This window comes from Pseudonaja textilis, chromosome 1 (genome assembly GCF_049901715.1).
Source record: "Pseudonaja textilis isolate UNSWEBS1 chromosome 1, rPseTex1.2, whole genome shotgun sequence".
Lineage (NCBI taxonomy): Eukaryota > Metazoa > Chordata > Lepidosauria > Squamata > Elapidae > Pseudonaja > Pseudonaja textilis.
Genome location: NC_141990.1, coordinates 38,549,515 through 38,576,270, shown reverse-complemented (window position 1 = coordinate 38,576,270; position 26,756 = coordinate 38,549,515). Strand labels below are relative to the sequence as shown.

At 36.4% G+C, this 26,756-nt stretch overlaps 1 protein-coding gene across 1 annotated transcript in view; it reads left to right on the top strand.

Moving 5' to 3' along the window:
• BUB1 (BUB1 mitotic checkpoint serine/threonine kinase) overlaps positions 1-26,756 on the top strand; it is a 43,226-nt gene that overhangs the window by 15,512 nt on the left and 958 nt on the right. Inside the window, exons 6-22 of the mRNA XM_026695937.2 lie at positions 2,237-2,319; positions 3,585-3,637; positions 4,282-4,478; positions 7,739-7,896; positions 9,129-9,541; positions 10,586-10,638; positions 11,560-11,682; positions 16,456-16,554; positions 18,202-18,283; positions 19,082-19,166; positions 20,441-20,621; positions 21,976-22,113; positions 23,121-23,236; positions 24,108-24,269; positions 25,017-25,174; positions 25,272-25,449; positions 25,863-25,969. Of these exons, the coding sequence (XP_026551722.1) occupies positions 2,237-2,319; positions 3,585-3,637; positions 4,282-4,478; positions 7,739-7,896; positions 9,129-9,541; positions 10,586-10,638; positions 11,560-11,682; positions 16,456-16,554; positions 18,202-18,283; positions 19,082-19,166; positions 20,441-20,621; positions 21,976-22,113; positions 23,121-23,236; positions 24,108-24,269; positions 25,017-25,174; positions 25,272-25,449; positions 25,863-25,969 (2,386 nt within the window). The remainder of the gene's footprint in view (positions 1-2,236; positions 2,320-3,584; positions 3,638-4,281; positions 4,479-7,738; positions 7,897-9,128; positions 9,542-10,585; positions 10,639-11,559; positions 11,683-16,455; positions 16,555-18,201; positions 18,284-19,081; positions 19,167-20,440; positions 20,622-21,975; positions 22,114-23,120; positions 23,237-24,107; positions 24,270-25,016; positions 25,175-25,271; positions 25,450-25,862; positions 25,970-26,756) is intronic.

Here is a 26,756-nt window from a genome sequence, read left to right as displayed (position 1 = left end):
TTTGCTTCCAAGCTCTGAATATCTTTGACAGAAGACAAAAAAAATCCCACACAGTTACACAAAGAAGGAAAAAAGCAACACAAATCAGGCAAGATAAGGGCTGGAGGATGTCCACAGATAACATACACTGGGAAGGATGCCAAACTCGGAGAGGAACTATAAACTAGAGATATTTACATGCCTTGTTTCCAGAGTTTGCAGGTCCAAACTCTTATTTAGTTGTCACACCTGCAAGCCCATGAAGAGGGTCAGGGCCCTCTCCTCCCGAGGAGACCTTATCCTCTCCTCCCTGCGTGCCCTAGGATGGAGAAGGGATGGGCCTGGGTCCTCCTCTGACTGCTCAGCCAGCCTCTGCCCTTCCCCAGTCTCCTCCACAACCTCTGGAGCCACACTTCCTCCTCTCCCTCAGAATCAGTCTCCACCAGGGACATGACACAGTCATACAGTCACAAGTGGCAGGGGATGGGTGATAAGGAGTGGATGAGGAGATTAATAGTAATAGTAGTGCAGACTTTGTAATAGTTGAACAGTGTTGAGGGAATTATTTGTTTAGCAGGGTGATGGCATTTGGGAAAAAACTGTTCTTGTATCTAGTTGTTCTGGGGTGTAGTGCTCTATAGTGTTGTTTTGAGGGAAGGAGTTGAAACAGTTTATGTCCAGGATGTGAGGGGTCTAAATATTTTCACAGCCCTCTTTTGTACTGAAATACCGTATTTCCCCATGTATAAGCCACCCCTTTTTTCCAAAATTTTCAAGCCCAAAAAGTAGAGGGGTGGCATATACAAAGCAGGTACACTTTTTATACGTGAAAAATGCATAAAATAATAAAGTAGGAATAAACTGGTTTTCCAGCAGTATGCTATACTTTTTTGTAAAAATTGTACGTGATGATACGATTACGAGTGCGAGTACGCGATAGAAATGCATACGCTAGGCATCGGCCTGAATGCTTCGTTCCTACTCTCGTTCCGATCGTGGGTGCTAGCGTCGCCCTTTGCACCGCGGGTCATGACCGAAGTTGTAGATCTAGGCGTCGAATTTTGTTTCTTTGTAAATTTTCTTTCTTCATAACTTGTTTCTCTAATAAAATATTTTTTTCAAAACTTCACAGTCCAAAAATTGGGGGTGGCTTATACAAAGGGGTGCTTATACATGGGGAAATACGGTAGTTTATTCTACTGATATTAGCATGGAGCATCGAGTTACCATAATAGCATAGAGTTATTCTATTAATTGCATGATATTAAATCCGGTTTTGTCTTCTTGGGCACAGAGTGGTTGCCATTGCCTCTTTCTAGAGAGAAAGCGACTGGACCAAGGTCATACAACTAGCTTTGTGTCTAAAGCGGGGTTAGAACTTGCAGTCTCCTGGTTTCTACTCTGATGCCTTAACCACTAGGCCACACTGATTCCCCATTGTGTCCACTAGGCAGCTGTTTTTTGTCTGCTCTTGACTGCTTCCTACTTCAGCATGTAATACCTTGACTTACAATTGTTCATTTAGTGAGTGTTCAAAGTTACAGTAGTACTGAAAAAGTGCTTATTGCCATTTTTCACACTTGCAACCTTTATAGCATCCCCATGATTATGTGATCAAAATTTAGATGTTTAGCAATTGGTTCATACTTACAACCATTGCTGCGCCCAAGGTCATTTGATCACTTTTTTCAACTTTTTGATGAGCAAAATCAATGGGGAAGCTAGATCCAGTTAACACTGTGTTACTTACTTAACAAGTGCAGTGATTCACTTAACAATTGTGGCAAGAAAAGTCATAAAATAGGGCAAAAATCACTTTAACAAATGTCTCATTTAACCACAGAAATTTTGGATTCTATTGTGGTTGTAAGTTGTGGACTACCTGTATATGGATATAATGAGATTGCAGTCTAAAACTCTCCTTGTTTAAAAATCTCTCTTTTGTGTTGCCCTAACTTGAAAATGTGAATGTAAAGAAACATAGATTCTTCTCTAAAAATCTAGTTTAGCTAGCTGTAATCTTTCTCGGAGAATAGGCCTTACCTGGCTCTATGGATGCATTGGATAAGAACTGCCAACATCCTCAGCCAAAAGAGCAAGCAGATGTGTCAAGTGTAGATGATGGAGTTGTAGTTAGAACATCTGGAAGGACTTGCATAGGGTAAAACTGGTTTTCAAATTTCCAGTGTTTTGGTACAATGTTACTTCTGATAATTGGTACCCAACTTTACACATCTAACAGTATATTTTTCTGTAGTTGGTGTTTTGCAGCAACGTAATCCTCAGCTGTCTAATCATTTGGCTTCTAAAAATGATTCGGCCTGTCCCTACCAGAGTCAGGTAACTAAAAATAGAATCTGTTATTAAATATACTATGATATTTAAAAGAATCCAATTTTTACATACATTTTTTGTTAATTGTACAGCTATAGATCAAGATCTGATAACTTTAAGTAGTTATGATTGTGATATTTTCCTTTTACATTTTAATGACATTAAAATATGCCATTATTCAAACGACTACTGTTTGGAGTTCTTAGATGCTGTTAAGACCCAGCTTGCCAAAGCATTACCAAATATAGCTTTTCTCATTTGCATGCTTAAAAATGTCCATATCAAGAAAAAAAATAATTGGTGGAAATTTATAGCTCTGCCCTTTCCAGTGTCCTCACCACATCACCAGATGGCTCTTTGAAGCCTGCAGGCAGGTTGGGATGCTATGTTTTCATCCCACCCAAGTAGCAGTTGCCTACCCTTGGCCTAAAACATCATTAACAGTGTTTTTTCTAAGTTTGAATATCCTGAAAAACTGGCTCTTAAAAAAAAAACTGTAGCCATTTAAGAGGAAGGGAAAAGAATTGCAAGTCAAAAGACTTCAGCAAGATTCCGTTAGACTTCATTTTAACATAGATAGAAACCCTTTTCTGAGCTACAATCTCATGTGCCCTGCCAGACAGTAAGACAAGGCTAAAGAATACTGGGGTTTAAAAATTCAGGAGGGCCACAGGTACTCCGACTCCTTGTGTGATGCCTGAATATGACCAATGTGGGTTTTTTGGATTAAAACCCTTGCAAATACATTGCTATTTCAACATACCGAGATCTTGACCTCGGAAATTGTGGGAGCACCATCACTTGAGACTTTCAAGAAGAGATTGGACTGCCATTTGTAGAAATGGTGTAGGGTCTCCCGCTTGGGCAGTGGGTTGGACTAGATGACCTACAAGGTCCCTTCTAACTCTGATTATCTGTTATCTTCTTTCAGTAAATTCTACTTGCCTGCCATATTTCCCTACCATATAGAGCCAACTTTTTGGCAGTATTTCCCTCCTTGATTTTTTTAGAAACTCTATACCTCCCCAACTCTTGTTTAAAAGAATACCTGTATAACAATAACAAAAATCGATATATCAGTTGTCTCTTAGAGATTATATGCAAATATAGTTTTTTGCAAGTCCACATTAGATGCTTCATTCACTTTGTTTTAGAAAACGTATCCAAACTTTGTCTTTATTGTCTCTGTCTCTAATTTAAAAAACAAAAAACAAAACTTGAAGTCTTTGCTAGACAAGTCCTCATTTTGAACTTTTATCTTATTTTTTTAGAATCCAGATAGTTCTGAATTACACCCCATCACTTGCGGGGAACAAGAGAATATGTAAGTAATCAGTGATTTAGGAACACAGTGTTTCGGAACACAGTGTTCAGTAATTATAGGTAAATTCATAATTTCATCATTTATATAATCCAGATCTGGTATGTGTGAGGGGACATTTTGCCCATATGTACTTATTTATTCTTTGAATCTGGGGGAGCAGTTCCAATGTTTTCATTGACTTTTAGCTGAGGAAAACAATAAAGGCATGCATTAGGAAGGGGTCCAAAGAAATTAAGATTCTTTTTTAACTCTAACCCCTCCTACAGACTCTTCTGAATAAGAGTTATTGTATTCATTATTGCACCCATTTTGAATTTTAGCCGCCCCGCCTCCAAATATCTCATACCTGCTCAACTTTTTAATCTTTCCTAAGAAGCATTCTAAGCATATTGCCTGTCCCGATTTTAATCATGAGAAAATTATTGGTCCAAATCAATAGGTTTAGTGTGTGAATTGGGCTTGGGGGCCTTGATTTCCCATAGCTTATGTCTTGTGATTTAGCAACTGAATCTTGTTTTAATAGCATTTCTCAAAATATTTATATGACTTTATTGATTGGATAGAACATTGCATGTGCTTCAGCATATTGCTTGATGTGTTTCTGGTTCTGATATAAAGGGCCCTAAATTCCTTTTTCTCCCTAGAGAAAAACCCAAGTACATCACCACCATTTCTAAGTCAGAAGTTGTACCAAAGCCATCAAGTCACGCTGCCCTTGAACAGCAGGCGATGTATGACAAGACACTTCTTGATTGTGAAGGTTCTGAACTGTGCTTTGAAGAAGTGAGAGCCAAAGCATATTTGAAGAAGGCAGAATGTTTGAAAAGACAAAAGGAATTGGGTAATTACTACAATTTAACTCAGTTTCTTGAGTTCAAAACATGGAACATAATACTTAATGCTTCTGCATGTGCTAAGCCAAGATGGGATTTAAATGGTTTTTTTGGAAATAAGGTTTCAGTCAGTGTTGTATAGGTAGTCCTTGATTTACAGCCATTTGTTTAGTAACCTTTCGAAGTTACAACGGCACTGTAAAAATTGACTTATAACTGGTTTTCACACTTATGATTGTTGCAGCAATCCCCATGGTCACATGATCAAAATTAGCAACTGGCATGTTTTTGTGGTAGTTGCATTGTCTTGGGGTCATGTGATTACTAATTGTAACCTTCCCAGCCAGCTTCCAAAAAGCAAAGTCAAGGAGGGGAAGCCAGATTCACTTAATGACTGCATTACTCACTTAACTGCAGTAATTCGCTTAACAAATGTGGCAAAAAGGATGTAAAATAGAGCAACCTCACCAAACAAATTTCTTGCTTAGCAACAACAATTTTAGGCTCAATTGTAGTTGTAAGTCGAGGAGTACCTGTAGATGAGCGAAGCATTTCCTGGTTTGGTTTCCTTTTTCACTGCTTTTGTTTTCTATCTCTTGATTGGTTAGTAACTAAAGGTACAACTATAAACCAGGAATAAATGAAGATGCATTGGAAAACAAGCGATGAAATTGGTAGAGTGACACATCATAGCTTTGTTCCTAAAAACAAGCCATGGAAATTTCTCGGACTGTTCATTTTTCACTTACTCAAGACACTCATAAATAACATTATAACTTAGGTTATCTGCAGTTAAGTCTTTCCAATTCTAGTGAGAATAAACTAATCAGTAATTGCCCATTGATTTCAGTAAGGTGTAAATGCAAGCTCAAATCTTATCCTACATACATTTATACTCTTTTAACAGTGATAGGCTAAGATCTCATGCCACACGCAAGGGAAATGATTTTATATATAAATGATTACTATATACAATTACTATATACAGAATGGTCTGTGAAAGGTAGCACAGTTGTAAAATCATATATACTTGTCCCCCAAATATGCCAGATATGCCAGTCTGCAACAATTACCTTATAGTCTGCTCCATTCCTGGATTTGGCACTGCCAATTATCAGTACTTGAATGTCTTATGCATTCAATTTTATTAGAATAAATGCGCATTTAAAAACTGCATCTGAATATTATGGATGGAGGCAGCTTGGTCAGCAAAATGCAATGGAGTTTTTACTGAATTCCATTGTAAAGTTAAACAATATCTTTCCCCTATTCTTGTACATAAAGTAAGTAAGGAAATAGAACTATTTCCTTTTCTAATTAAGAACAAATTTAGTTTTTAGCTAAACTATCAACTATGTTTCTCACAAAATCTGTTTCCTATATTTTTCCTTGTTGAAATATTTTCTTTATATAGGACAATCTTCTGTGCTGTCACAGTAACACAGCAATCAGGATTATTGCTCCAAATGCAGTGCCGTGTAGATTTATTCTGTTGAAGGCATTGGTCATGTATTCTGTGATTCCTGAAACCTATTTTTATTGCTTTACCCAATATGTTGCTGCAGATGGATGAATGAGTGGATGGAAAATTAATAGACTGATAGATTTCAGGGTATTGATTACAAGTGTTATTTGACACTCTGTTTTATTTTCCTGCCTTGTTAGAATAATAAAGGTCAGAGTTACTAAAAATATATCATCCTTTAATTTTAAGGGAGAGAATTATTTTAACAATATAGTTTATTGATTTATTGTAATTTGTCAAACAGAAATAATATATAAAAAAAATAATGACAGGGATGTCAAGCACATTTTCAGTGCACTTGTGCACGCTCTCTACGGACCTCTCAAATAAGAAGTGAGGTTCACAGAAGTTAATTTGTGACTAAAACTGTGGAAAATTTGTAACTGAAACAATTGAATCAGGTAGAGCATTCCAGACCTTGACAACTCTATTACAAAAGTCATATTTTTCTACAGTCAAGTTTAGAATGATTCACATTGAGTTTAAAACGATTGTTCGCACATGTATTATTGCAATTAAAACAAAAAAGGTACCTACAAGTAAAACATTACTATATACAATTTTGTATACAATACCTAAGTCTGATTGCAGGCAATGTGGTTCCAAATTATCCAAACCAAGGATTTCTAGCCTAATAGCAAAGGTGATTCTATTATGTACAGAAGAGTGCAAAACTTTTCTTGTAACGTACTTCTGAACCTGCTCGATTGTACTAATATCAGCTATATGGTAAGGATTATAAAAACAGTTGAACAGTACTCTAAAATTGATCTGACATAAGTTTTATAAGCTCTAGTTAGCAATACAATGTTTCCAGAAAAAAAAAACTTCGTTAAATTAGGTTTAGTGCTTTTATAGCAAAGCTGTTACAATGAACTTTGGAGCATAGATCGCCATAGATAAATACACCTAAGTCCTTAACAAAGTGAAGGTCGTCTGCTAGCTCAATACCACCTAACTTATACATGATATTCTGATTACCAATAAGTAAGACAAAGCATTTATTAATCAAAATTTGAAATTGCCAAGTGGATGACCATTCAGAGACATAGTCAAGATCACTTTGCAAAACAACAGAATTATCTGTAGTATTAAATAATTTTATGTCATCAGCAAAAAGGACACAATTTTGAGTTGATCACATAGATCATTAATATAGAGCAAGAATAGTGTGGGTCCTAAAATGCTGCCTTGTGGAACACCACTGTTAACTGATGCAGAAATAAACAGCGAGTTCCCTATTTTAACTTTCTGCATACTATCAGACAAGAACGCAGCAATCCACTTGTGCAAAAGTCCAGAAATGCCATAAGAATTTAATTTCAACAGCAGTTTATCATGTGCTACTGTGTCAAAAGCCTTACAGAAATCTATATAAATTGCATCTACAGCTTTACCTTGATCAAGACATGTAGTCCAAGTATTTTTATAGTGCAAAAGCTGTAAGTTACAGGATAAGTTTTTCCTAAAGCCAAACTGCTTATCAGATAAAAAGATATTTGTCTCTAAGTGATAAATGATGGATTGGTTTATGATTGATTCCATTACTTTGCATGTAACACAACATAAAGAAATTGATCTATAATTTTCAGCTGAACTAGGAACACCTTTTTAAAAAATTGGTATAACTGTAGCTTAATAGCCATAAATCAGGCAGAGAACTAGCTCTAAGCGATACTTAAAAAATTGTACACAAAGGTTCAACTAGGACAGTAGTTAATATATGGGTCTTGATACTTTCAGAGAATGAAGACAAGAAGTTAATGAAGAAGAAAGAAAGTGACCTCCTTGAGCTACAGAAACTGCAGCAGAAATTGGACCAGCTCTCCCAATCATCATCTTCATTCCAGAAAGATGTGTTACAGCCAGTTGCTCACCAGTCCTCGCTAAACTCAACAGGGGTATATTTGCAGTGTAATTTAATAGTGTGTGTGTGTGTGTGTAGTTGTTATAAATCTGTCTTTTCCAGTTGGTATTTCCCAGTTTTGAACTACAGTTCTTATCATCCATAGATAAGAACTGTGGGATAAACTGCAGTTCCCAGCATTTCTCATCATTGGCCATAGTGGCTATGACTTCTAGGAGATGCAGTCCAGCAACATCTGGACATATTGCTCCTAGAATATTTTGATTGAAAAAAGACCTTGCCCTAGTATCTACCTATATCCCTCTATGAAAGGTGATCAAGAATGTCTACTTCATAATGTTCATTCATAAGCAGAATTGTAATGGTAAGGGATTAAAAACATTTTCAGCAGCTAGAATTATCTAATTCCAAATCTAAAGTAATTTTCCTGCTATTTAGTAAACAGGCAACTACAGTAGTTTCTCTATATAAAATTCTCTTTTACTGAATAATACTAGCGTCCCAAGATATTCTTAAAAGTTTAAGTAGAAAAACTAGATTAAAATCTTGTATCTTCTTTATCAAATAGTTTTTGTATGAGTGAAATATGGCTGTTCTTTTAATCAAATAAAAATCAATAGAGATTACTCTTTGAATAGACTCCATCTTAATTATAATGTATGCCAAAAAAAAAGCTTTAAAATGTTTTTTTTTCTAATGTAACTTTATATTTATTATCTTTATACTATAATGAAACACTTTTCCAATTTATGCCTTCAATATAGGAAGGAATTCACATTTGAATTGTAAAACCTCTTTCAATCTGTTTAAATTTTAATGCAACTTTTCTTGATCTGGTAGCCTACCAGTTACAGTACAACATAGCAAGTAAGTTGTAAAATACTGATAAAGTATATTATGCTTGTAAGTATGATTAGTGTTTCTAAAAAAGTGTTGCAGATAAGTTACGAAAATTGCTCTATTAATATGCTCTAAAAGCAGAGATCCCCAACCTTTGGGCTGTGGACCACTACCGGTCCCTGGACCATTGGGAATCAGGCTGCCAAAGTGATGGGCAAGCACACGAAGCTTCGTTTGTGTATGTGAGAAATTTAGGTTGTGATTGTGAAACTATTTCCCCTCCTGCCACTGTTGCCACCATCACTGGTCCACAGAATCAAGAGTTGGGGACCCCTGCATTAGAGCATGGAAATCAGTAAACAAGTATACAAATGGCAAGAAGTCACTTAAAAATACAAATTTGTATTTTGTTCTTAATTTAATAAGGGTGATCAATGTGTACAGATGACAACACCACAATGTTGGCCAGAAAGGGTAACTTCTTCTGTAACTCAGAGTGTTCCGAACTTGAGATCAGAACATCAAAGTTTATCAGGAGATGCTTTAACTTCCCGGCCTATTGGAAATTACCCACAAAGATCTGCTTTCAAGGAGATTGGAGTGTCTTCAACTTCTTTGACAATGATGAGCAATGTAGCCAATACCGATGAAATTCTTGGGCAATCATCAGTATTTGATCCTCCGATGACAGCTGTAAGTGAGAAAGCTGCATTTGAAATTCACCCTGATTTTGAAGAATGTGCAAGTAGTCTGCATAGGCTTCAAGTCAACAGTAATGATTCTGTCCAACCACCTCAGAAGTATACTACTAACTTCCATAATTGCCATGATGGAGAGATGTAAGTAAAAGTTAGCTTTCACGGGTTCAATTGTTGTTGTTTTTTATCCAAAAATGAACACTCTGTGGATAGATGGGAATTAGAATTGTTACATCTTGTGGTTGATGTATTGGTTGGATCATAGGAACATATCATGGTTTGGTTAATTTTTATTATTTATAAATATAACTATTGGTATTAGTTTATAACCAAGGTTATTGGTGAACCAGATCACCACAACTTGTTCAACAAATGCTAATTAAACAAACCATAATTTAATATGTGCAGTGTTGTTACTGGGGTTGTTTAGATAGCTATATCTTAATGAGCTGGGATAGGAATGAACTGTTGATCTCTGACGTTTGTATTCCTAAAATTTTAATTTGTCAAAATTAGTATTCGCAACAATCAACCTGATGCATATGAACCTATTCTGCACTATATGCCACTAAATGTGCTAGGAGATGTATATGAATAAGATTTACTCCATTTGAGGATATTTGAAATCCAATATTAAGCACATTGTTAAAATATTGAAGTATTAAATTTAAGACACCTGAGCTAACCTGTAGATATTTATTTGTTTAATCTATAGGCTACCTAACTCCTAAACAATTCTGGGTAGCTTGCAACTAAAATAACTAAAAGCAAAACAGCCAACTAGAAGAGTACAATATCAAGCAAAACCTCAAAATCAATTGAGTCAAAATAAAACAAGCAAAACCAAAAGGGAGCACCACAATCACCTCATCCCCAAAGCCAAAGATTCTTTTAATGACAATAGATAATTAACATAGTCTTTTATAACTTATATCCCAAGGTGCATTCTTGATAAAAGTCAGTCTCTGTGGTGGGATTGATACTTCTACATTTTATGTAATGCAGAATAACAACCATACCCAGCACTTATAGTAAGATCTTATTTGTGGACAACCATGCCACATTTCTCACCCTCCCTCCTTCCATATGTATGTGTGTGTGTGTGATATTTCAGTAAATTTTGTTTTTGTAATAATTTGTAGCAGATTAATATGGGAATTTTTTTGTGATGATTTTTCTGGCCAGGCACATAGATCCTTCAAATCAGAAAGAGCAGCATTCCATGGAAATGAGAGGCGGTAATATATTTTCTTGCTTTCTTAATATTCTGTGTGTGCTCTAATGGGTTACTAATCCATATTTGAGGATATTGTACAAGGTATAATTGTCTCTGCATTAGTCTTTTGAAGCCTGTAGTCTGAGATGTAAACATGGTCAAGAACTTTGAAGCACAATGTCATAAGGTCAGAAGGGATCTCACAGAATTTACAGTCCAAATCTCTGCCCAAAGCAGAAATCTTCATAACATCCCAAGCAAAAAAACTTGCCAACCTTTGTCTGAGGCAGAGGCTGCACATCAAGGATGAAACCTTGATTTCAGGAGGCAGGGTGTTTCACTGTTTGTTTATTTAAAAACATATAACATAACACATATTTTAAAGAAATCAATGAAAACAAGGCCCTGGACCAGTAATTCTATTAGTTTCCTGACTCAGTCCCCATTCTAATCCAACATGAGAAGGAGAATAGCCAGGTCTGGAAAGCTAAAAGGGTAGGGACCCCATGAATCTCCAGTGAGAACCTATTCTAAAGTGCTGAGGCAATTACAGAAAAGGCTTATCTTCAAGGTCATAGCATTTAAGGGAAGGAAGCCTAGACCCCACCTCTCCTATCTGACCTAGTTGGATGAGAAGATTAAAAACAGATATATGGCATGTAGGGCTTTAAAGATGATAACCAGCATGTTGAATTATAATGGAAATTCTGGTCACCATTATGGTTTGTAAGTTGAGGATTATCTTAAAACTTAAATACTTCATCAATTTTGTTTTTTTAAAGTGGCATATTAATCTAAAATCCAAAGAAACTTCTTTTTTTATGCTCCTTCTTACATTGTTACTGTTGTATCAAATACGCATTAGGAATAATAATCTGTAGAAGTTTCTATAAATTTAAACCTCTGTTTCTGTCAAATTTTCATATTGCATTTTTGGTACCAGGTAACAGAAATACGTCAGGAGTTTTTGATCAACGTCATATAACTCCAAATGCATCAAGCATAATACAAGCAACCCCATCTAAAGTGCAGCCTTCTCCTACTGTTCACACAAAAGAAGCCTTGGGTAAGTATAAAGCCTGTTTTTTTAAAAAAAAAATCTGGGGACATTTATTTTTATAGACTTTTATATTTAGTTTTATAGACACTTAACATTGCTAAGTATACTTGAAGAAACCCTTTCAGTAAAATAAGTAGTTGCCTTACATTGCACACAATGGGATATTCAGGGAAAGAATTCTGGAAATGGTGACTAGGTAAATTAGAAAGGACACATATGTTTATAGAGTTTTATGCAATGGTTTCAATAAAAGATAGCCATACTTCATTGCAATATTCATAAATGCAATTTGTGCCAGTAAGCAACTCATTTATAATTCACAAGTAACATTAAGTTTCTTTGTTATATAAAATTACTTATTTAGGATATGAATACAGAAATACAGTTTGAACAAATGTGACTGGGTGACATAAAATCAACAAATCAACAATAATAAACCTGTACAGCTAAAAGCAGCATACGAAACCAGCAAACTATCAGGCATGCAAATTTGCCTTAAAACACTCCAGGTGAAATTCCAATTTCTTGACCCTAATGACTGAAAAAGGAACCAGACTTTTAGTGCCTTTTTGAAGGCCAGCTTGATAGAGCCAACCATATATTTGGGGGGCCCACCAGCTTGTGGAGGAGCAGGCACTACATGGTTTGGTTATTTCTGGACTTCTAGATAGTCTTTGAGGGATTTGATTATAATAATACATTTAGATTTGGTTATAATAATACATCTGGAATATGAATAAAATATGAGCCTCCCAAGGAATTGGCACGATCCGTACACAAGACAAAATTGTTTGAAGGTTAACCTACATATAGATGTTAGCTGCTCTTCAGGCAGGAGTTAGGATAAGCTGTTAATTGTATACTGGATACTCCCAAGAGCCAAAGATGAAAACTCTTCAGTCCTGGGATCAGATATGCCAAATTCATATATGCTCAGTCTTGGTTGAATTCAGTCAAAGCTCTTTGTTTTCCCATCCAGAAACTAATATTTTTCATATACCAGAACAGAACTCAAAAGAATTATGTGGGCAGAGAGATGACCCAGAGTATATCAGAAATATAACAAAAAACAAAATGTAAATAAAAGTCCTTTAATGCCTTCAACTTGGCGTCACTGTTTAATTGTTCATAGTGGAGCAGTAAACTATTTTCAAAGTAACATTTCAAAGGAAAGAAACACAGTTCAAATTCAAGAGCCGATAACGAAGCAAAAACTAAAAACAAACTGCACTGAATAAAGTTCCATGACAGACCAGGATAGATAATTGTCAACTTCAGGAAGATAACCAGGTACAGTCCATTGGAAGAATGCCAACCAAGATAAACCTTCTTTAGGAATAAAACACTAATTTGTCTCCAGCGTCTGTTAGCACACAGGTCCAAACTCTTAAGCAAATCTCACACCTGCAACCCATGAAGAGGATCATGGCCCTCTCCACCCAAGTAGACCACATTTTACCCTGATCCTCTCCTCCCTGCGTGCCCTAGGATGGTTAGGGGATGGGCCTGGGTCCTCCTCTGACTGCTCAGCTGGCCTCTGCCCTTCCCCAGCCTCCTCCACCACCTCTGTAGCCACACTTTCACTCCCTGTTGGCTGTTCCTCCTCTTCCTCAGAGTCAGTCTCCACCAGGGGCATGACAGTATCAATAGCAGTATTGATACTGACAGTATCAATAACTGATATTACACTTTTTTTTTGAACTATTACCATCTGGCAGAAGGTACAGGATAATAGAAACAAGGACAAATAGGCTGAAAAACAGCTTCTATCCCAGTGGAGTAACTGTTGAATTCCCCTGTACAGGTGAAACTTGAAAAATTAGCATATCGTGCAAAAGTTCATTTATTTCAGCAATGCAACTTAAAAGGTAAAACTAATATATGAGATAGACTCATTACATGCAAAGCAAGATAGTTCAAGCCGTGATTTGTCATAATTGTGATGATTACGGCTTACAGCTCATGAAAACCCCAAATCTACAATCTCAGAAAATTAGAATATTACATGCAATCAATAAAACAAGGATTGTACATAGAACAATATCGGACCTCTGAAAAGTATAAGCATGCATATGTACTCAGTACTTGGTTTGGGCCCCTTTTGCAGCAATTACTGCCTCAATGCGGTGTGGCATGGAAGCTATCAGCCTGTGGCACTGCTGAGGTGTTATAGAAGACCAGGATGCTTCAGTAGTGGCCTTCATCTCTTCTGCATTGTTCGGTCCTATGTCTCTCATCTTTCTCTTGGCAATGCCCTATAGATTCTCTATGGGGTTCAGGTCAGGCGAGTTTGCTGGCCAATCAAGCACAGTAATCCCACGGTCATTGAACCAGGTTTTGGTGCTTTTGGCAGTGTGGGCAGGTGCCAAGTCCTGGTGGAAAATGAACTCAGCATCCCCATAAAGCTTGTTTATGGAAGGAAGCATGAAGTGCTCCAAAATCTCCTGGTAGACGGCTGCGTTGACCCTGGACTTAATTTAAAGGCATTTAAAGGCTCAGGAACCCTTTGCAGGTGTTATGGCTTAATTAGCTGATTAGAGTGGGACACTTTGAGCCTAGAACCTTTTCACAATATTCTAATTTTCTGAGATTGTGGATTTGGGGTTTTCATGAGCTATAAGCCATAATCATCTCAATTATGACACATCACAGCTTGAACTATCTTGCTTTGAATGTAATGAGTCTATCTCATATATTAGGTTCACCTTTTAAGGTGCATTACTGAAATAAATGAACTTTTGCACGTTATTCTAATTTTTCAAGTTTCACCTGTATAGTGCAATATTAATGCACTATCAAGGGTTTTCAAGGGGTTCATAGAATGTGAAGGATGTGTGTTTGTGTTTATTTTCATAGTCATAATGTACACTGAAGATGGTATTTAATTTTGTTGTATGAGGTGCAATGAAAATAAAGTAAATTAAATTAAACTAAACTAAACTAAGTCTTCAGTTTATGGAATAATTGGACAATAAATTTATTTTTTCAATGTTGAAGGACTAGTCTCACTAGACTCATAGCAATATGAAGAATCCACTTCTGCTGTCTAGCAGACTCCTAATATCACTAGTATGTCCATCTAATGTATATATTTCAAAAGAAAATAAATGTTCAAAAGCATTAAATCCTGTCTCACAGAATATAACGATGTTAGAATATACATGTTTGTTTTACTTTTTCTTTTAATTAAAAGCAAAATATTAAAAATAATTAGAACATGAAACTTCTTTGCCCCCCAAAGCTATAAAGTTCTTCTCATTCTTTCTTTCTTAGTAGATCTTATCAGAAAATGTAGCTAAACATTTTGTTCTCCTACTCCATATTTGCTAACATCTGTTAGCCAGTACTGAGTTGCAAATGAAAGGGTAGATTGGAAACGATAATTTTGTGTGCACTTCGTTAGTGTTCCACAAACACTAAATTTGTGTTTACTAACAAAAGTAAATAAATTTACTAAAGATGCTAATATTTAGATAGATAGATAGATAGATAGATAGATAGATAGATAGAGTTTCAAAATATATCTCAACCGAACTAATAAGGAAACTGATTATCCAACTAATAAAAAGCACACTTACATTTATATAACTATGACAAAACTTGATAAAAATGTGGGTTAATTAACCAGTTTTTATAAAATAAAAAGTCATGTATTTACCACATGAAAAATATGATCTATATTTTTCAGCTGGAAAAATAGGTTTAGTTGGTAACCTATTTTTACCTTGTACATTACTTCTATGTAGATTGCAATTAAGACAATTAAAATATCCTAAAATAGCAAATGCCACTATAAAGTAACTTCAGGCTGAAACGGTCTAACATTAAAGAAGAAGACCTTATTTCCTGAAAGTGAAAAGCGAGGCTGACAAGAATACATTCCATCTAGTACACGGGTGTCAAAGTCACTGCGTCATGTTGCCATTGTGACATAATGTTTTTTCCCTTCATGGAGCTGGGGTGATGGCCTGCATGTGATGCATCTGGCCTGCAGGATGCCAGTTTGACACCCCTGATCTGGTAGAAGCAATTAATTACAATTTTATGTTAACTTCTTGGATTACAATAATAACCTATATTATGCTGGAAAACCTGGAGTTAATATGTTTATATGTAGCTATTTGTCTCTTCATTTCTCCTATCTCTGACTGCACTTTATTTTAGTGCTGGCAACCCTTAACTTACAACTATTTCTTTAACAATTGTGCAGAACTAAAAATGGCCTCGGACTTTCACAAAACATTGCACTAACACCCCAGCATGATTGCAATCCAGGTGTTTGGCAACCTGTTCACACAACATGTTGCCAAGTACCCCATAATCATGTGATCACAATCACATTAGGGTTTAGGGAAGCCTGCATATAAACCTGCTGAGAATGCCTATTAGGATTAAAACACAACCTTGGACTTGGGTCTTCATGAATTGAAATCAAAAGGTTTATATATTATTAATACAGTTATTCTACAAGGGATAGGAAGTAACTGCCATTTAATATTTTCTATGAGATATTTAAATCACTATCATAATGTATTAGAGGAAAATATGATTAGCCTTAATATAGAATGTGTTGTGATGTTTATTGTATGACTTTTTATTTTTTACTTTTGTATATTTGTATATTTTAATCTTTTGTATTCAATAAAGTATGTTTTAAAATTTAAAAAAAATGAAACCAAAAGGTTTAAATACCTCCAATGGTTTTGCCTTCATAAACATTCTTGGATTTTTTAAAACTTTACCTGTCCTTTATTTTGAATTTTTCTTTGACTTACCAAGGTTTAATCATGGACATGTTTCAAGTGGCTTCTCTAAAAGATGCCACTATACTTTCAGAAGATGAGGAAGAAGATGTTGATTCTTTCTTCAGAAACAAAGGTAAATGTCATTACCTACAAATGATAAATTATCTTCGCATTGGTCTTCCTTAGTTTGGGAATCTCCAGATGGGTTGGAACCATAGCTTCCATTATGCTGGCAGCATAGCTGCTAAGTGAAACTGGAGAGACCTCATCATAAATTTGGAGCCCCAAGTTCTGCAAATGCTCAAGAATTTGTCTTGGATTATAAGATTCGTTAGGCAGACATAATTGGACTAATCTCTGCCAAAGTGATTTCAAGATGCTAAAGCTAAAGGACCTAAAACAATAGATGGGAGTTCTTTTCTTCCTTGCCTCATTATTGTTAAAATATAAATTTATTCTGAGAAGTGTGAGGAGCTCCCTTGTGAGCTACAGAACAGATCCAATAAAGATACATCTCATATTCTTTATATTAACAAAAATGAGGTTTAATTTTAGATATAGCTGAGGATTTTCAATAAGTAGCAGTCAGATACCATAATATTAGCAAGGGTATGTTTTTGTCTGTTTAGTTTCGTGTAGTGACAAACCTTTAGGATATATACACGACTAATGCTGGCTTTCTAGAGAGGATTAAAAATAAATGCCCATGATGAGAAAATTATACATCTAACAATCAGAATATCTGTTTAGGTTTATATTTTGAAGTGAAAGATACTTACTTAGTTGCTGACTTGTGCTTATATGCCATTCCAATCATATGCAATGGATTAGCTAACATTCCTTCATGCTCTACCAAAATTAAAAGCAATGAAAAATGAAACAAGAATTGGACGAAAGGATGAAGGACAACAATCACCAAACAATGAAATATTTCCACTGAAGGAAAAATAAATTCTAATCAGACTCTAAAGACCTAATCTTAATGACTTTTTAGAATTTTAATTGGATGAGAGGGACAAACTGAACACTGGGAGATGCTATTGTAGAGAAGGAGATCATCCTTCATGGTATCTGATAGAAGCATTTCTTAGAAGTAGAGTTCTCATGGACGTCCTCCATTCCAGATCTTAGGAAGCATGCAAGTACTAATGGGAGAAAGTGGTCTTGAATATACCAAGCCCTGAATCATGTGGGGCATGGATATCCAACCTTTGCACTGAGTGAAGAGGAATCATTTTGGACTGTGTATAAAATATATAAGTTAATGTATATGAATAATAAACTTCCTTTATTTTTTAATTTTGTGGAGTCATATTACTAACTGTCTAGGACTCATGCAACCCTTGGGCTGAAGGTTGGACACGCTTGATGTAGGGTTTTAAAGATCATAACAAGCATTTTCCATTGCCCACAAAAGCCAACTGTCCTATTTTAGTTATAGATAGGTCATGCCCCTGCATGCTGAACTGGTTTGCAGTTTCAGCATCCTCTTGGATCCACCGCTATTGTTTGACTATCTGGGAGGTGCTGAGATCATGGAAAGTTTTACACAATAAGTCTGTATACCAGTTCGGATAATTCTTGTATCAGGAGATTCTCACAATTACCTATGTGACTTCAACTGCAGCTTGGTTTACAGCTGGTAGACCACTTGGAAGCTTCATTGGGTTCAGAAGGCAATAGCTCAAGCAGTTACAAGATTTATACATGTTGCCTGTGTGAGACGTCAGCCAGAGGCGGGGAAAATATAAGCCTATCACATCTTTCCTTTTCCTTTTAGATCCAGGTGAGGTTGTCAGCATTAAGCCTAGTGTTCCTGCTGCGTTACCTGCTTTTACAATTTTTGAAGATGAGAATATGGAGTAAGTTGAAAATCATCAGATAGCCTTGTAAAGAAGTCAGTATGCAATTACCACTAAGAATGCTCTTTATAATTGAGATTAGTTTGTATTAGAGTGCACTGTAAGCTTACCTGTACATTCTGCAATGAAAATTGTTTGAAAATTGCACACCTAGTATCCATGTTGTTGAATGAAGATTTCAGTTTCTCATTAATCATTTTTATCAGTCCCCCTTTTCTTCACTTTCTTGCATCACAAACTATGGGGGGGAAAAATCACCCTTTGATTCTTGAAAAAGCTAATGTGTACTGTACTTGTCATATACTATGTATTGTTACAGCTAGCTTATTTTGGCTCATATTGAAACAACTGAAAGGACAAAAAGTGATTGGATGGGAAATGTAGACTAGATTGAGAAGCTAAAAAAGAGAATCTTGAAAGAAGGCAATGGTGACTCACTATGCTATTGTGAAGAAAACAATATTCTTGTAATCAAGAATGTTGGTTACAATTTCCCTGTAATCCCCAGTTATTTGCACAGGAATGTTAGGCAACGTGGGATCCCTTCAGATGGGCAGCTCTTGTAATCTGTTATCATTGGCTTGTGTTGGGTACATGAGAATCCAAAACATTTTGAGGGGGAGGTCAAAAACTGGATGTGTGGAAGTAAAAAACTATTTTTTTCTTGTTTTCCTTCTCTAAAGCTAGGTGCATCTTATGGTCCAGTGCGTCTTATAGTCTGAAAAATACAGTAAATCTACTGTATGTAAAATGTTTCATTTGAAGAATGACTCTGAATGTTCTTCCTTTGATTTTTAGGGTCCTGCAGTCAGTCCCAAAGTCGACATCTATCAAAGTATTTGGTGAACGTCCCAGAGACACTTTGACTGTTTTTAATCCAAGAGTAAGCAAATTGCCTTTAATTTTTTTGTTTATATATATTTAATCAAATAAATCAGAATTAGAAAAATAAAATATTGAAAAGAATAACAAAAAAGAAAAAAAAATGCAAAACACAAATTTGTGTGTATATGTGTGTATGTGTATGTACATATACACATATAATCACACAAACACATATCCTGGTAGTCTTCAATTTACAACCGTAATTGGGATTGATATATTGGCCATGATAGTTACAAGTTGAGGTACCCACATGACTGGGCCCGATTTATTACTGTTTTTACAGTGGTTGTTAAGCAAATCACAGGCTAAGTATTTGAGAAATACTGCTTGGTATAAGAATACCTGTGTAATTGATCAATTTGCTACATATATACTGCATAGATGAGGGCATACTATAGAGACAAAATTGGTTGTCCTTGTAGCTCATTGGGACCTTTTTAGATCTCTTTTGAATGGAACTTGAAAAAGCACACATTTCCCCTTCCATGTAGGAAAAAGGATGCCCCTTATGGAATAATTAAGATTATCCGAGTGTTGAATTTGATCAGGGAGACATTCACACCTTCACTTCCCTGGTGCTCATCGAAGTGGTTGCAAGCCAAATGCCCTTTTTCAGCACAATCCACTTCTTGGAGTCATTGTGGGGATAAAATTAGAGGGGACTCCAATAATAGCCATCTTTTAAAGTATTTTTTTATTAAACGATTTACAAAGAACATAGAAACTAACATGTGAGAAAAGTACAAGACAGAAGAACGACAAAAAATCAAGAAGAAATAGATGCTTGTGATTTCTTTTGAAGCAAATATAAATTACACTTACAAAATTATCTTTTACTCTCTGATTACAAAAGAAATCTCATTCTTTTACATTATCCAGCTTTTTACTAATCATCAAAACCGCAAATCATAAATCATATTTTCTAGTTAATGCAAAAAGTCTACGAGATCATCCATAAATGGAGACATACTTTGTTCTCTAAGCAAATAAATTAATCTAGCCATTTCTGTGAGTTCCATCTTCTTATTCACCAACCATTTCTCTCTTGTATCAAAGTTTTCCACTTCTGACCGTATATATACTGTGTGTGTGTATATATATATATATATATATATATATAGAGAGAGAGAGAGAGAGAGAGAGAAAGAGAGACAGAGAGACAGAGTGTCTTGCTGCAGTTATCACACACACACACACACACACACACACTTCAGCCATGTTGATTGTTTAGAGAAGAAAAAAATTGATGATGATTTTGGTTTTCCTCTTTAGGATGAAAGCCAGACAGTAGAGGGTCTGACAAGTGACTATACTGTATGGGCTAACCCATGTAACCAAACTTTTGCTCCGTGTCTGAAAAGCCCAGAAGATTTCATTCAAGCTGCTCACCTTGCCTCCTCTACACCGTTCAATACCATTTCAGTGCCTTTAGCCCAAGAGATGCAACCTAAAGGTAAAATGTTGCATCAGGAAGAACATTTACTGTGATGTGGGACAATACATAATTGTGATGCTTTTCTTAGTCTAAAATGGATGAAGAGATAATCCCCATAGCATCTGAGAATAGGTTGCGGTTAGTCCTTGATTTACAACGATTCATTGAGCAAGATAAATACAATGATGCTGAAAACAGTGATGCTACCAGTCTTTGCACTTACGAGTGTCATGGCATCCTTGTAGTCATGTGATCAGAATTGGGGCACTTAGCAATTGGCGTGTATTTATAATAGTTGTGCATCCCAGCATCACACAATGGTGACTTGCTACCTTTCCAGCTGGCTTCTGACAAGCACAGTCAACGAGGGGAACTGGATTCACTTTATGGCCACAGAACTTGCTTAATGACCAAAACAGGCGAATGATGGAAGGTCTCCATCTCTACTACCACAGTAATTATAGCACTGTTTGACTTGTTTTTAAATTTGTCAATAGCCAGGTTTTGTTTTTTTATTGTTATTGTTTCGTACAAGTAATCCTCAGTTAAGAACAGTAAGTGGGACTGGATTTTTCATCACTAAACAATGTGGTTATAAAGCACAACGTCTAGGTGCAGGAAGACCTGCAAGTGGTTGTTGCTAATGGTGGGAGGGTACGCAGATGGCTATTGTGGCACTGCATGAATGCAACCAGGCAGGCACATGCTACGAAGTATGAGATTCTCGGGCTCCCGTAGTCCATAACTAAGCTCCTAAGGAGGAAAAGTGGCAGGAGTGGGAGGGATTTGCAAGAACGATTTGCAACCTTCCCTGCTGGCTTCCCCATTGCCTTGGCTTCTGGGAGGCCTGTAGGGAAGCTTGCAAATGGTGATCATGTAACTGTGGCACACTGACCATTCTAAGTGCAGGCCAGTTGACAAGTGCCTGGATCATGATCATATGACTAATGGAGTGCTGGGATAGCCAGAACTCTGAAGTCTGGTTAAGAACCACTTGCTCAATGCATTGTAACTTAGAATAGTTTCTGAATGTGGTTGTTAACCGAGGACTTTTTGTATTGTTTTTGCAAGCCATCTCAAATATTTTAGAGAGGAAAGATCGAGGTAAAAAATACTTAAATAAATCATTATTTCTTAACAGGGAGCGGGACTTCTTGCATCCTAGTGCCTAGGAATATATATATATGGAACTTTATGTTGGTTGTCTCCAGTCTGGTTCTGCTGAATTTTGGGGGGAATTGAAACCCAGACATCTGCAGGGTGGTACTCTTCTCTGTTTAGCTCTCCAGATTTTCATAATCCTATCATTAAGGGCTTCTTGTACTTTCCTGATTAATGTCAGTAACGTGACTATTTTTATTCTCTTACAAAGTCATTGAGAATCCTTGGGATGAGAATTTAAACTTCCAGCTTCTGTCCAGACTGCCAAAACCAATAAGTGCTTATCCCAATACTTTCCAGTGGGCATCGAAACTTCCAGTTGTCAGACCAAAAATTGTTGTCACATTAGGTAAGTCTATGGTACATGTTTAATGTTATTCTTTTCAGAGCTATGAACAATTAAAAATGTTGTACTTATAGTTTTATTGGGCATATTTTGATATAAAAGGGAAATTGGGACTCTGCATTGCATTTGTAAAGCCATATCGTTTTATGGAAGAATTTATTGCCATGAAACCAACATGCCAACTGTTTTGGTTGTGTTCATCCATAATTCTAAGACAAGATTTGTTTAAATAATGGTGAAAATTCTTGCCAAAGCAAAAGAATTAAAATGGTTAAATATAGGAAGGAAATTATGTTATTGAAGATGATACTTTTTCTTTTTTAATGGAGCAAGACTACATTGGCTGTAGTGGCTTGAAATTATAGAAGGCAAAAGACAGCAGGTTACTCTAGTGAACTGATAAAACTACAAAAGTAATCCAGAGTTTCAGCTGACTCTTAAAATTTTACTGGAAATTACTTAAACTATCACTCCAAGGAAAGAATCTGCTAAAATAGAAATACATTCCAATTCATTTTTCCACTTGAGGGAGGAAAAGTGAGACAAGAAAGGGACTAACCTTATTACACTATCCTTATATGATTTCATATTACATGCAACTTCAGTACATACAGTTGTTAGTAGGGCAAGTGAAGCACTTAAAGAAATAATAGGAATTAAATTATGTTTTTCTGCTTTGGTGGGAAGGATAACTATTGAACCCACTCATTCTGTTCTCATAGTATAAGCTCTATGTGTATTTGGCTGCATTTCCAGAATTAGAAGCAACCTATTGGTCAACATTGGTAGTGATCTTAAAAAAGAAGGGACCATCCTTCCCCAGTGCATGGATCCTGCTTCTGCACTTCCAGCACTTCTGTCTGGTGTGGTTTGGCATTTGTTTTTCACTGAAATTTTAGAGAGGCGATTGCAGATGGATTTGAGACAAACCCTGTTTAGCCAGAAATGGGTAATTTGGACTACATACAAGAACTGTTCTGCATGCTTATCTCTTCCTTGTTCTCATTCAGCATCCACATCCTTCCACGTTGATTGCTTACTTGGAGAAGGAGCTTTTGCACATGTGTATCAAGCTTCTGCCCTTGATATGGATAACTCTAAGAATAATCAGAGAGTAATACTGAAGGTATTATATTTGACTCTAACTTCCAGAATCTTGTTTAAAATTAATTAATCCATCTGCTTTACCCCTAAAAACAATGTTTTCCCCCCCAATGTCTGATCCCCATAATCTCTCCTGTCCATTACTGAGTTGATGTCAGATTAGAATTTAGCAGTGGAGAGAAATGGGTCCCTGGACAAAATGGATATGTAAGACCCTGCAGACTGTATCTAATCTGTAGAGCCAGGGATGTTCTATATATTCAATTCTACAGAGGAATTATTGAGTCTCATCTGCACCTCTATAACGGCCTGGTTTGGCTCTGCAACCAAGCAAGACAGACACAGACTTCAACAGTTAATTAGAACTGCAGAAAAAGCAATTGCTACCAACTTGCCTTCCATTGAGGACTTGCATACTGCACTAGTCAAAAAGAGGGCTGTGAAAATATCTACAGATCCCTCACATCCTGGACATAAATTGTTTCAACTTCCACCCTCAAAATGATGCTAACGGGAGTGCACACCAGAACAACTAGACACAAGGATAGTTTTTCCCCGAATGCCATCACCCTGCTAAACAACTAATTCCCACAGCACTCAATGTATTTACTAAGACTGTATTACTATTATTCCTCTACTACTAGAATATAATAACACTTCCTAGTACCTATCTCTTCCCCCTTATAAGTGATTGTATCTTTACAATTTATACTGTTTTGTTTCCTAGTATGATTTGATTGCGTACTAGTAACCTATGACAATCACTAAGTGTTGTATCTTAGGATTCTTGATGAATGTATTTTTTTTCCTTTATGTACATTGAGAGCATACGCACCAAAGACAAGTACCTCTCCTGCATTTAAGCAAAGCAGAAGTGTTTATTGTCTTTATAGGTACAGAAATCTGCAAGCCCCTGGGAATTCTATATAGCAGCTCAGCTGGCTGAAAGACTGAAGCCCAGCATGCATCACCTTTGCATCCAATTCTATGGTGCTCACTTCTTTCAAAATGGAAGTGTTCTAATAGGGCAGCTTTACAGTTACGGAACTTTGCTGGTAAATATGGCTTTGACCTGTGTGTATATTCTTGTACAAATGTCATCACCATCTGAAACAGAGGTGGTATTCAGCAGGTTCTGACCAGTTCTGGAGAACCGGTAGTGGAAATTTTGAGTAGTTTGGAGAACCGGCAAATACCACCTCTGACTGGAAATTTTACAGTATCCTTCCCCTGCCAAGCCCACCAAGCCACACCCACAAAACTGGTAGTAAAATTTTTCAAATCCCACCCCTGATATAAAAGACCAGAAAGGGAGGTAGTTATGGACATCTTTTTTGGGGGGTGGGGTGGGGTGATGGTGGGTTAAGTCAAGAAGGGAGCTGTGACCATACAATTGAAGGCCCACCCCCTTTACCTGCATCATAACCATGGTGACCTTTTATATCCCGCCCAGCAGATGAATGTGTTATGACTTGCAAATAGAATTAGTTGTCCTTACCAGAAGATAGTTGGGCAAATTAAAATAGTTTAGCGGTTTAGAAAGCATTGTTTTGCTGACTTTATGTATGAAATCTTTCTAGCAGGGTATAATTTTGTAAACCAGCCAGGTGCATTTCTCTCTAAAGTCTAAGTGGAATTTGCTGTCTGATAAGCATACAGTTAATGTTTTTTTTAAAAAAAAACACCTAAAAAAACTGGCATTTTAATGGGTGGTATAGACTTTCTATATCCACTATACACAGGATTTCAGGCATATTCATTTGTCCGTATGATCATCTGCTTTTCATCTCTCCCCTCTGTAGAACACCATAAATATATACAAAAAACTAACAGAGAAGGTGATGCCTCAAGCTCTGGTTATCTACTTCACCATAAAAATCCTGCACATGGTAGAAGAGCTTCACAAGTGTGGAATAATTCATGGTGACATTAAACCTGACAACTTTATATTTGGTGAAAGGCAAGGATCTCACTTGTGAATGTTTGGAGATCTTTTCTTGTCAATCTGACTTGTTGCATTGCTTAATAGTAACCATTGCTAATTGCTTTTAAACAAGGTTTCTGGACAATGACACATGTGATATTGATGGCACATCTCATGGCCTGACAATTATTGACTTTGGTCAAAGCATAGATATGACCCTGTTTCCTGAAGGAACTGCTTTCATGGGGAAGTGTGAGACATCTGGATTTCAATGTATTGAAATGATTACAGGCAAGCCGTGGAATTACCAGGTATGGACTTACATGTATGATTTTAATACTAAGCTAATGTAGCTCATGTCACTAGTAATTACAGACTTTGATGATCATGGAGGAAAATTTAATTCAGAGATGTAGGTTTTGATTCAGATGTTACTAATTTTTCTTTAGAACACCTGTTCCAATGTAAAGTACTAATTGGTACAGTACTAATGTAAATTATCAGTGTATCTAAGATTCTGCATTCAGATCATGTTCAGGCTTGAAGCTCCCAGCTTGATTTGGCCCAGAAACACTGTCCACTCTAATCTATTCCAGAAGAGCATCAAGAATGAACCAGGGAAAGGAGACATTTTGCAGTTGGATCACATTCGTGGGGGGATGGGATTAAAAGCAGACATTTTAAAACAACTGAAGCTAAATATTTTTATATTTTTATTCCTTAGACTGATTATTTCGGAATTGCTGCAACAGTGTACTGCATGTTATTTGGCACATATATGAAAGTAAAAAATGAACAAGGTATCTGGAAACCTGATGGTACCTTTAGGAGGTTGGTCTGTAATTACTTTATTTCAATAACTTTCCAGAGACATATATTTTCTCTACTGTAGAATTGATCCTTACATGTTATAGAACTGGGGTATCAAGCTCAAGGTCTGCAGGCGGGATCTTAGATCTGACCTACGAGGCAGCCCTGGAAACAGAAAAAGACCAGCTTTGGTGCCTCTGCCAGCGAAAATGGAGTTTCAGGGCCCTCCCACCAGGCTTCGTTTTCAGCCGCAATGGGACTTCGAGCTGGCCATGCCCATCCTGGCCGCCCCCCCAACCCCCAAGGTCAAACACAACCCTGAAGCGGCCCTCAATGAAATTGAGTTTGATGCCCCTGTTATAGAAGATGCTATCAACCTTTGTTGTAATCAAAGTTGGGAAGCACAGGATTTGTGGACAATTTCTATTTCTATTTTTCAAATCCTGTGCAAGAATATGCAATTTATTTTTGAAATAAAGAATTAATTTGCTCTAAGGGTATTCTCCAATAAATGGAAAGAGCCAGTGCAAAGCATAAATATGTTCCTCGGATACCACTAGTATTATATTCCCCAGATGCACAATTATTTCTGTGTTACATTAAAAACTGCTCTACAGAATAATCTTAAGGCACTTTTAATAAAATCTGATTATGCTTGTAAAAATTAAGTAACATTAGGATTTTTATTTGCATTATAGCTCAGCTTATGACAGCTAATAGAATACATGCAAAAACAGTGATTAGCACATTTATTTTTCATGTAAAGGGCTCTCAAAGTTAGAAATACAATTATTTTAATTTTTTAAAA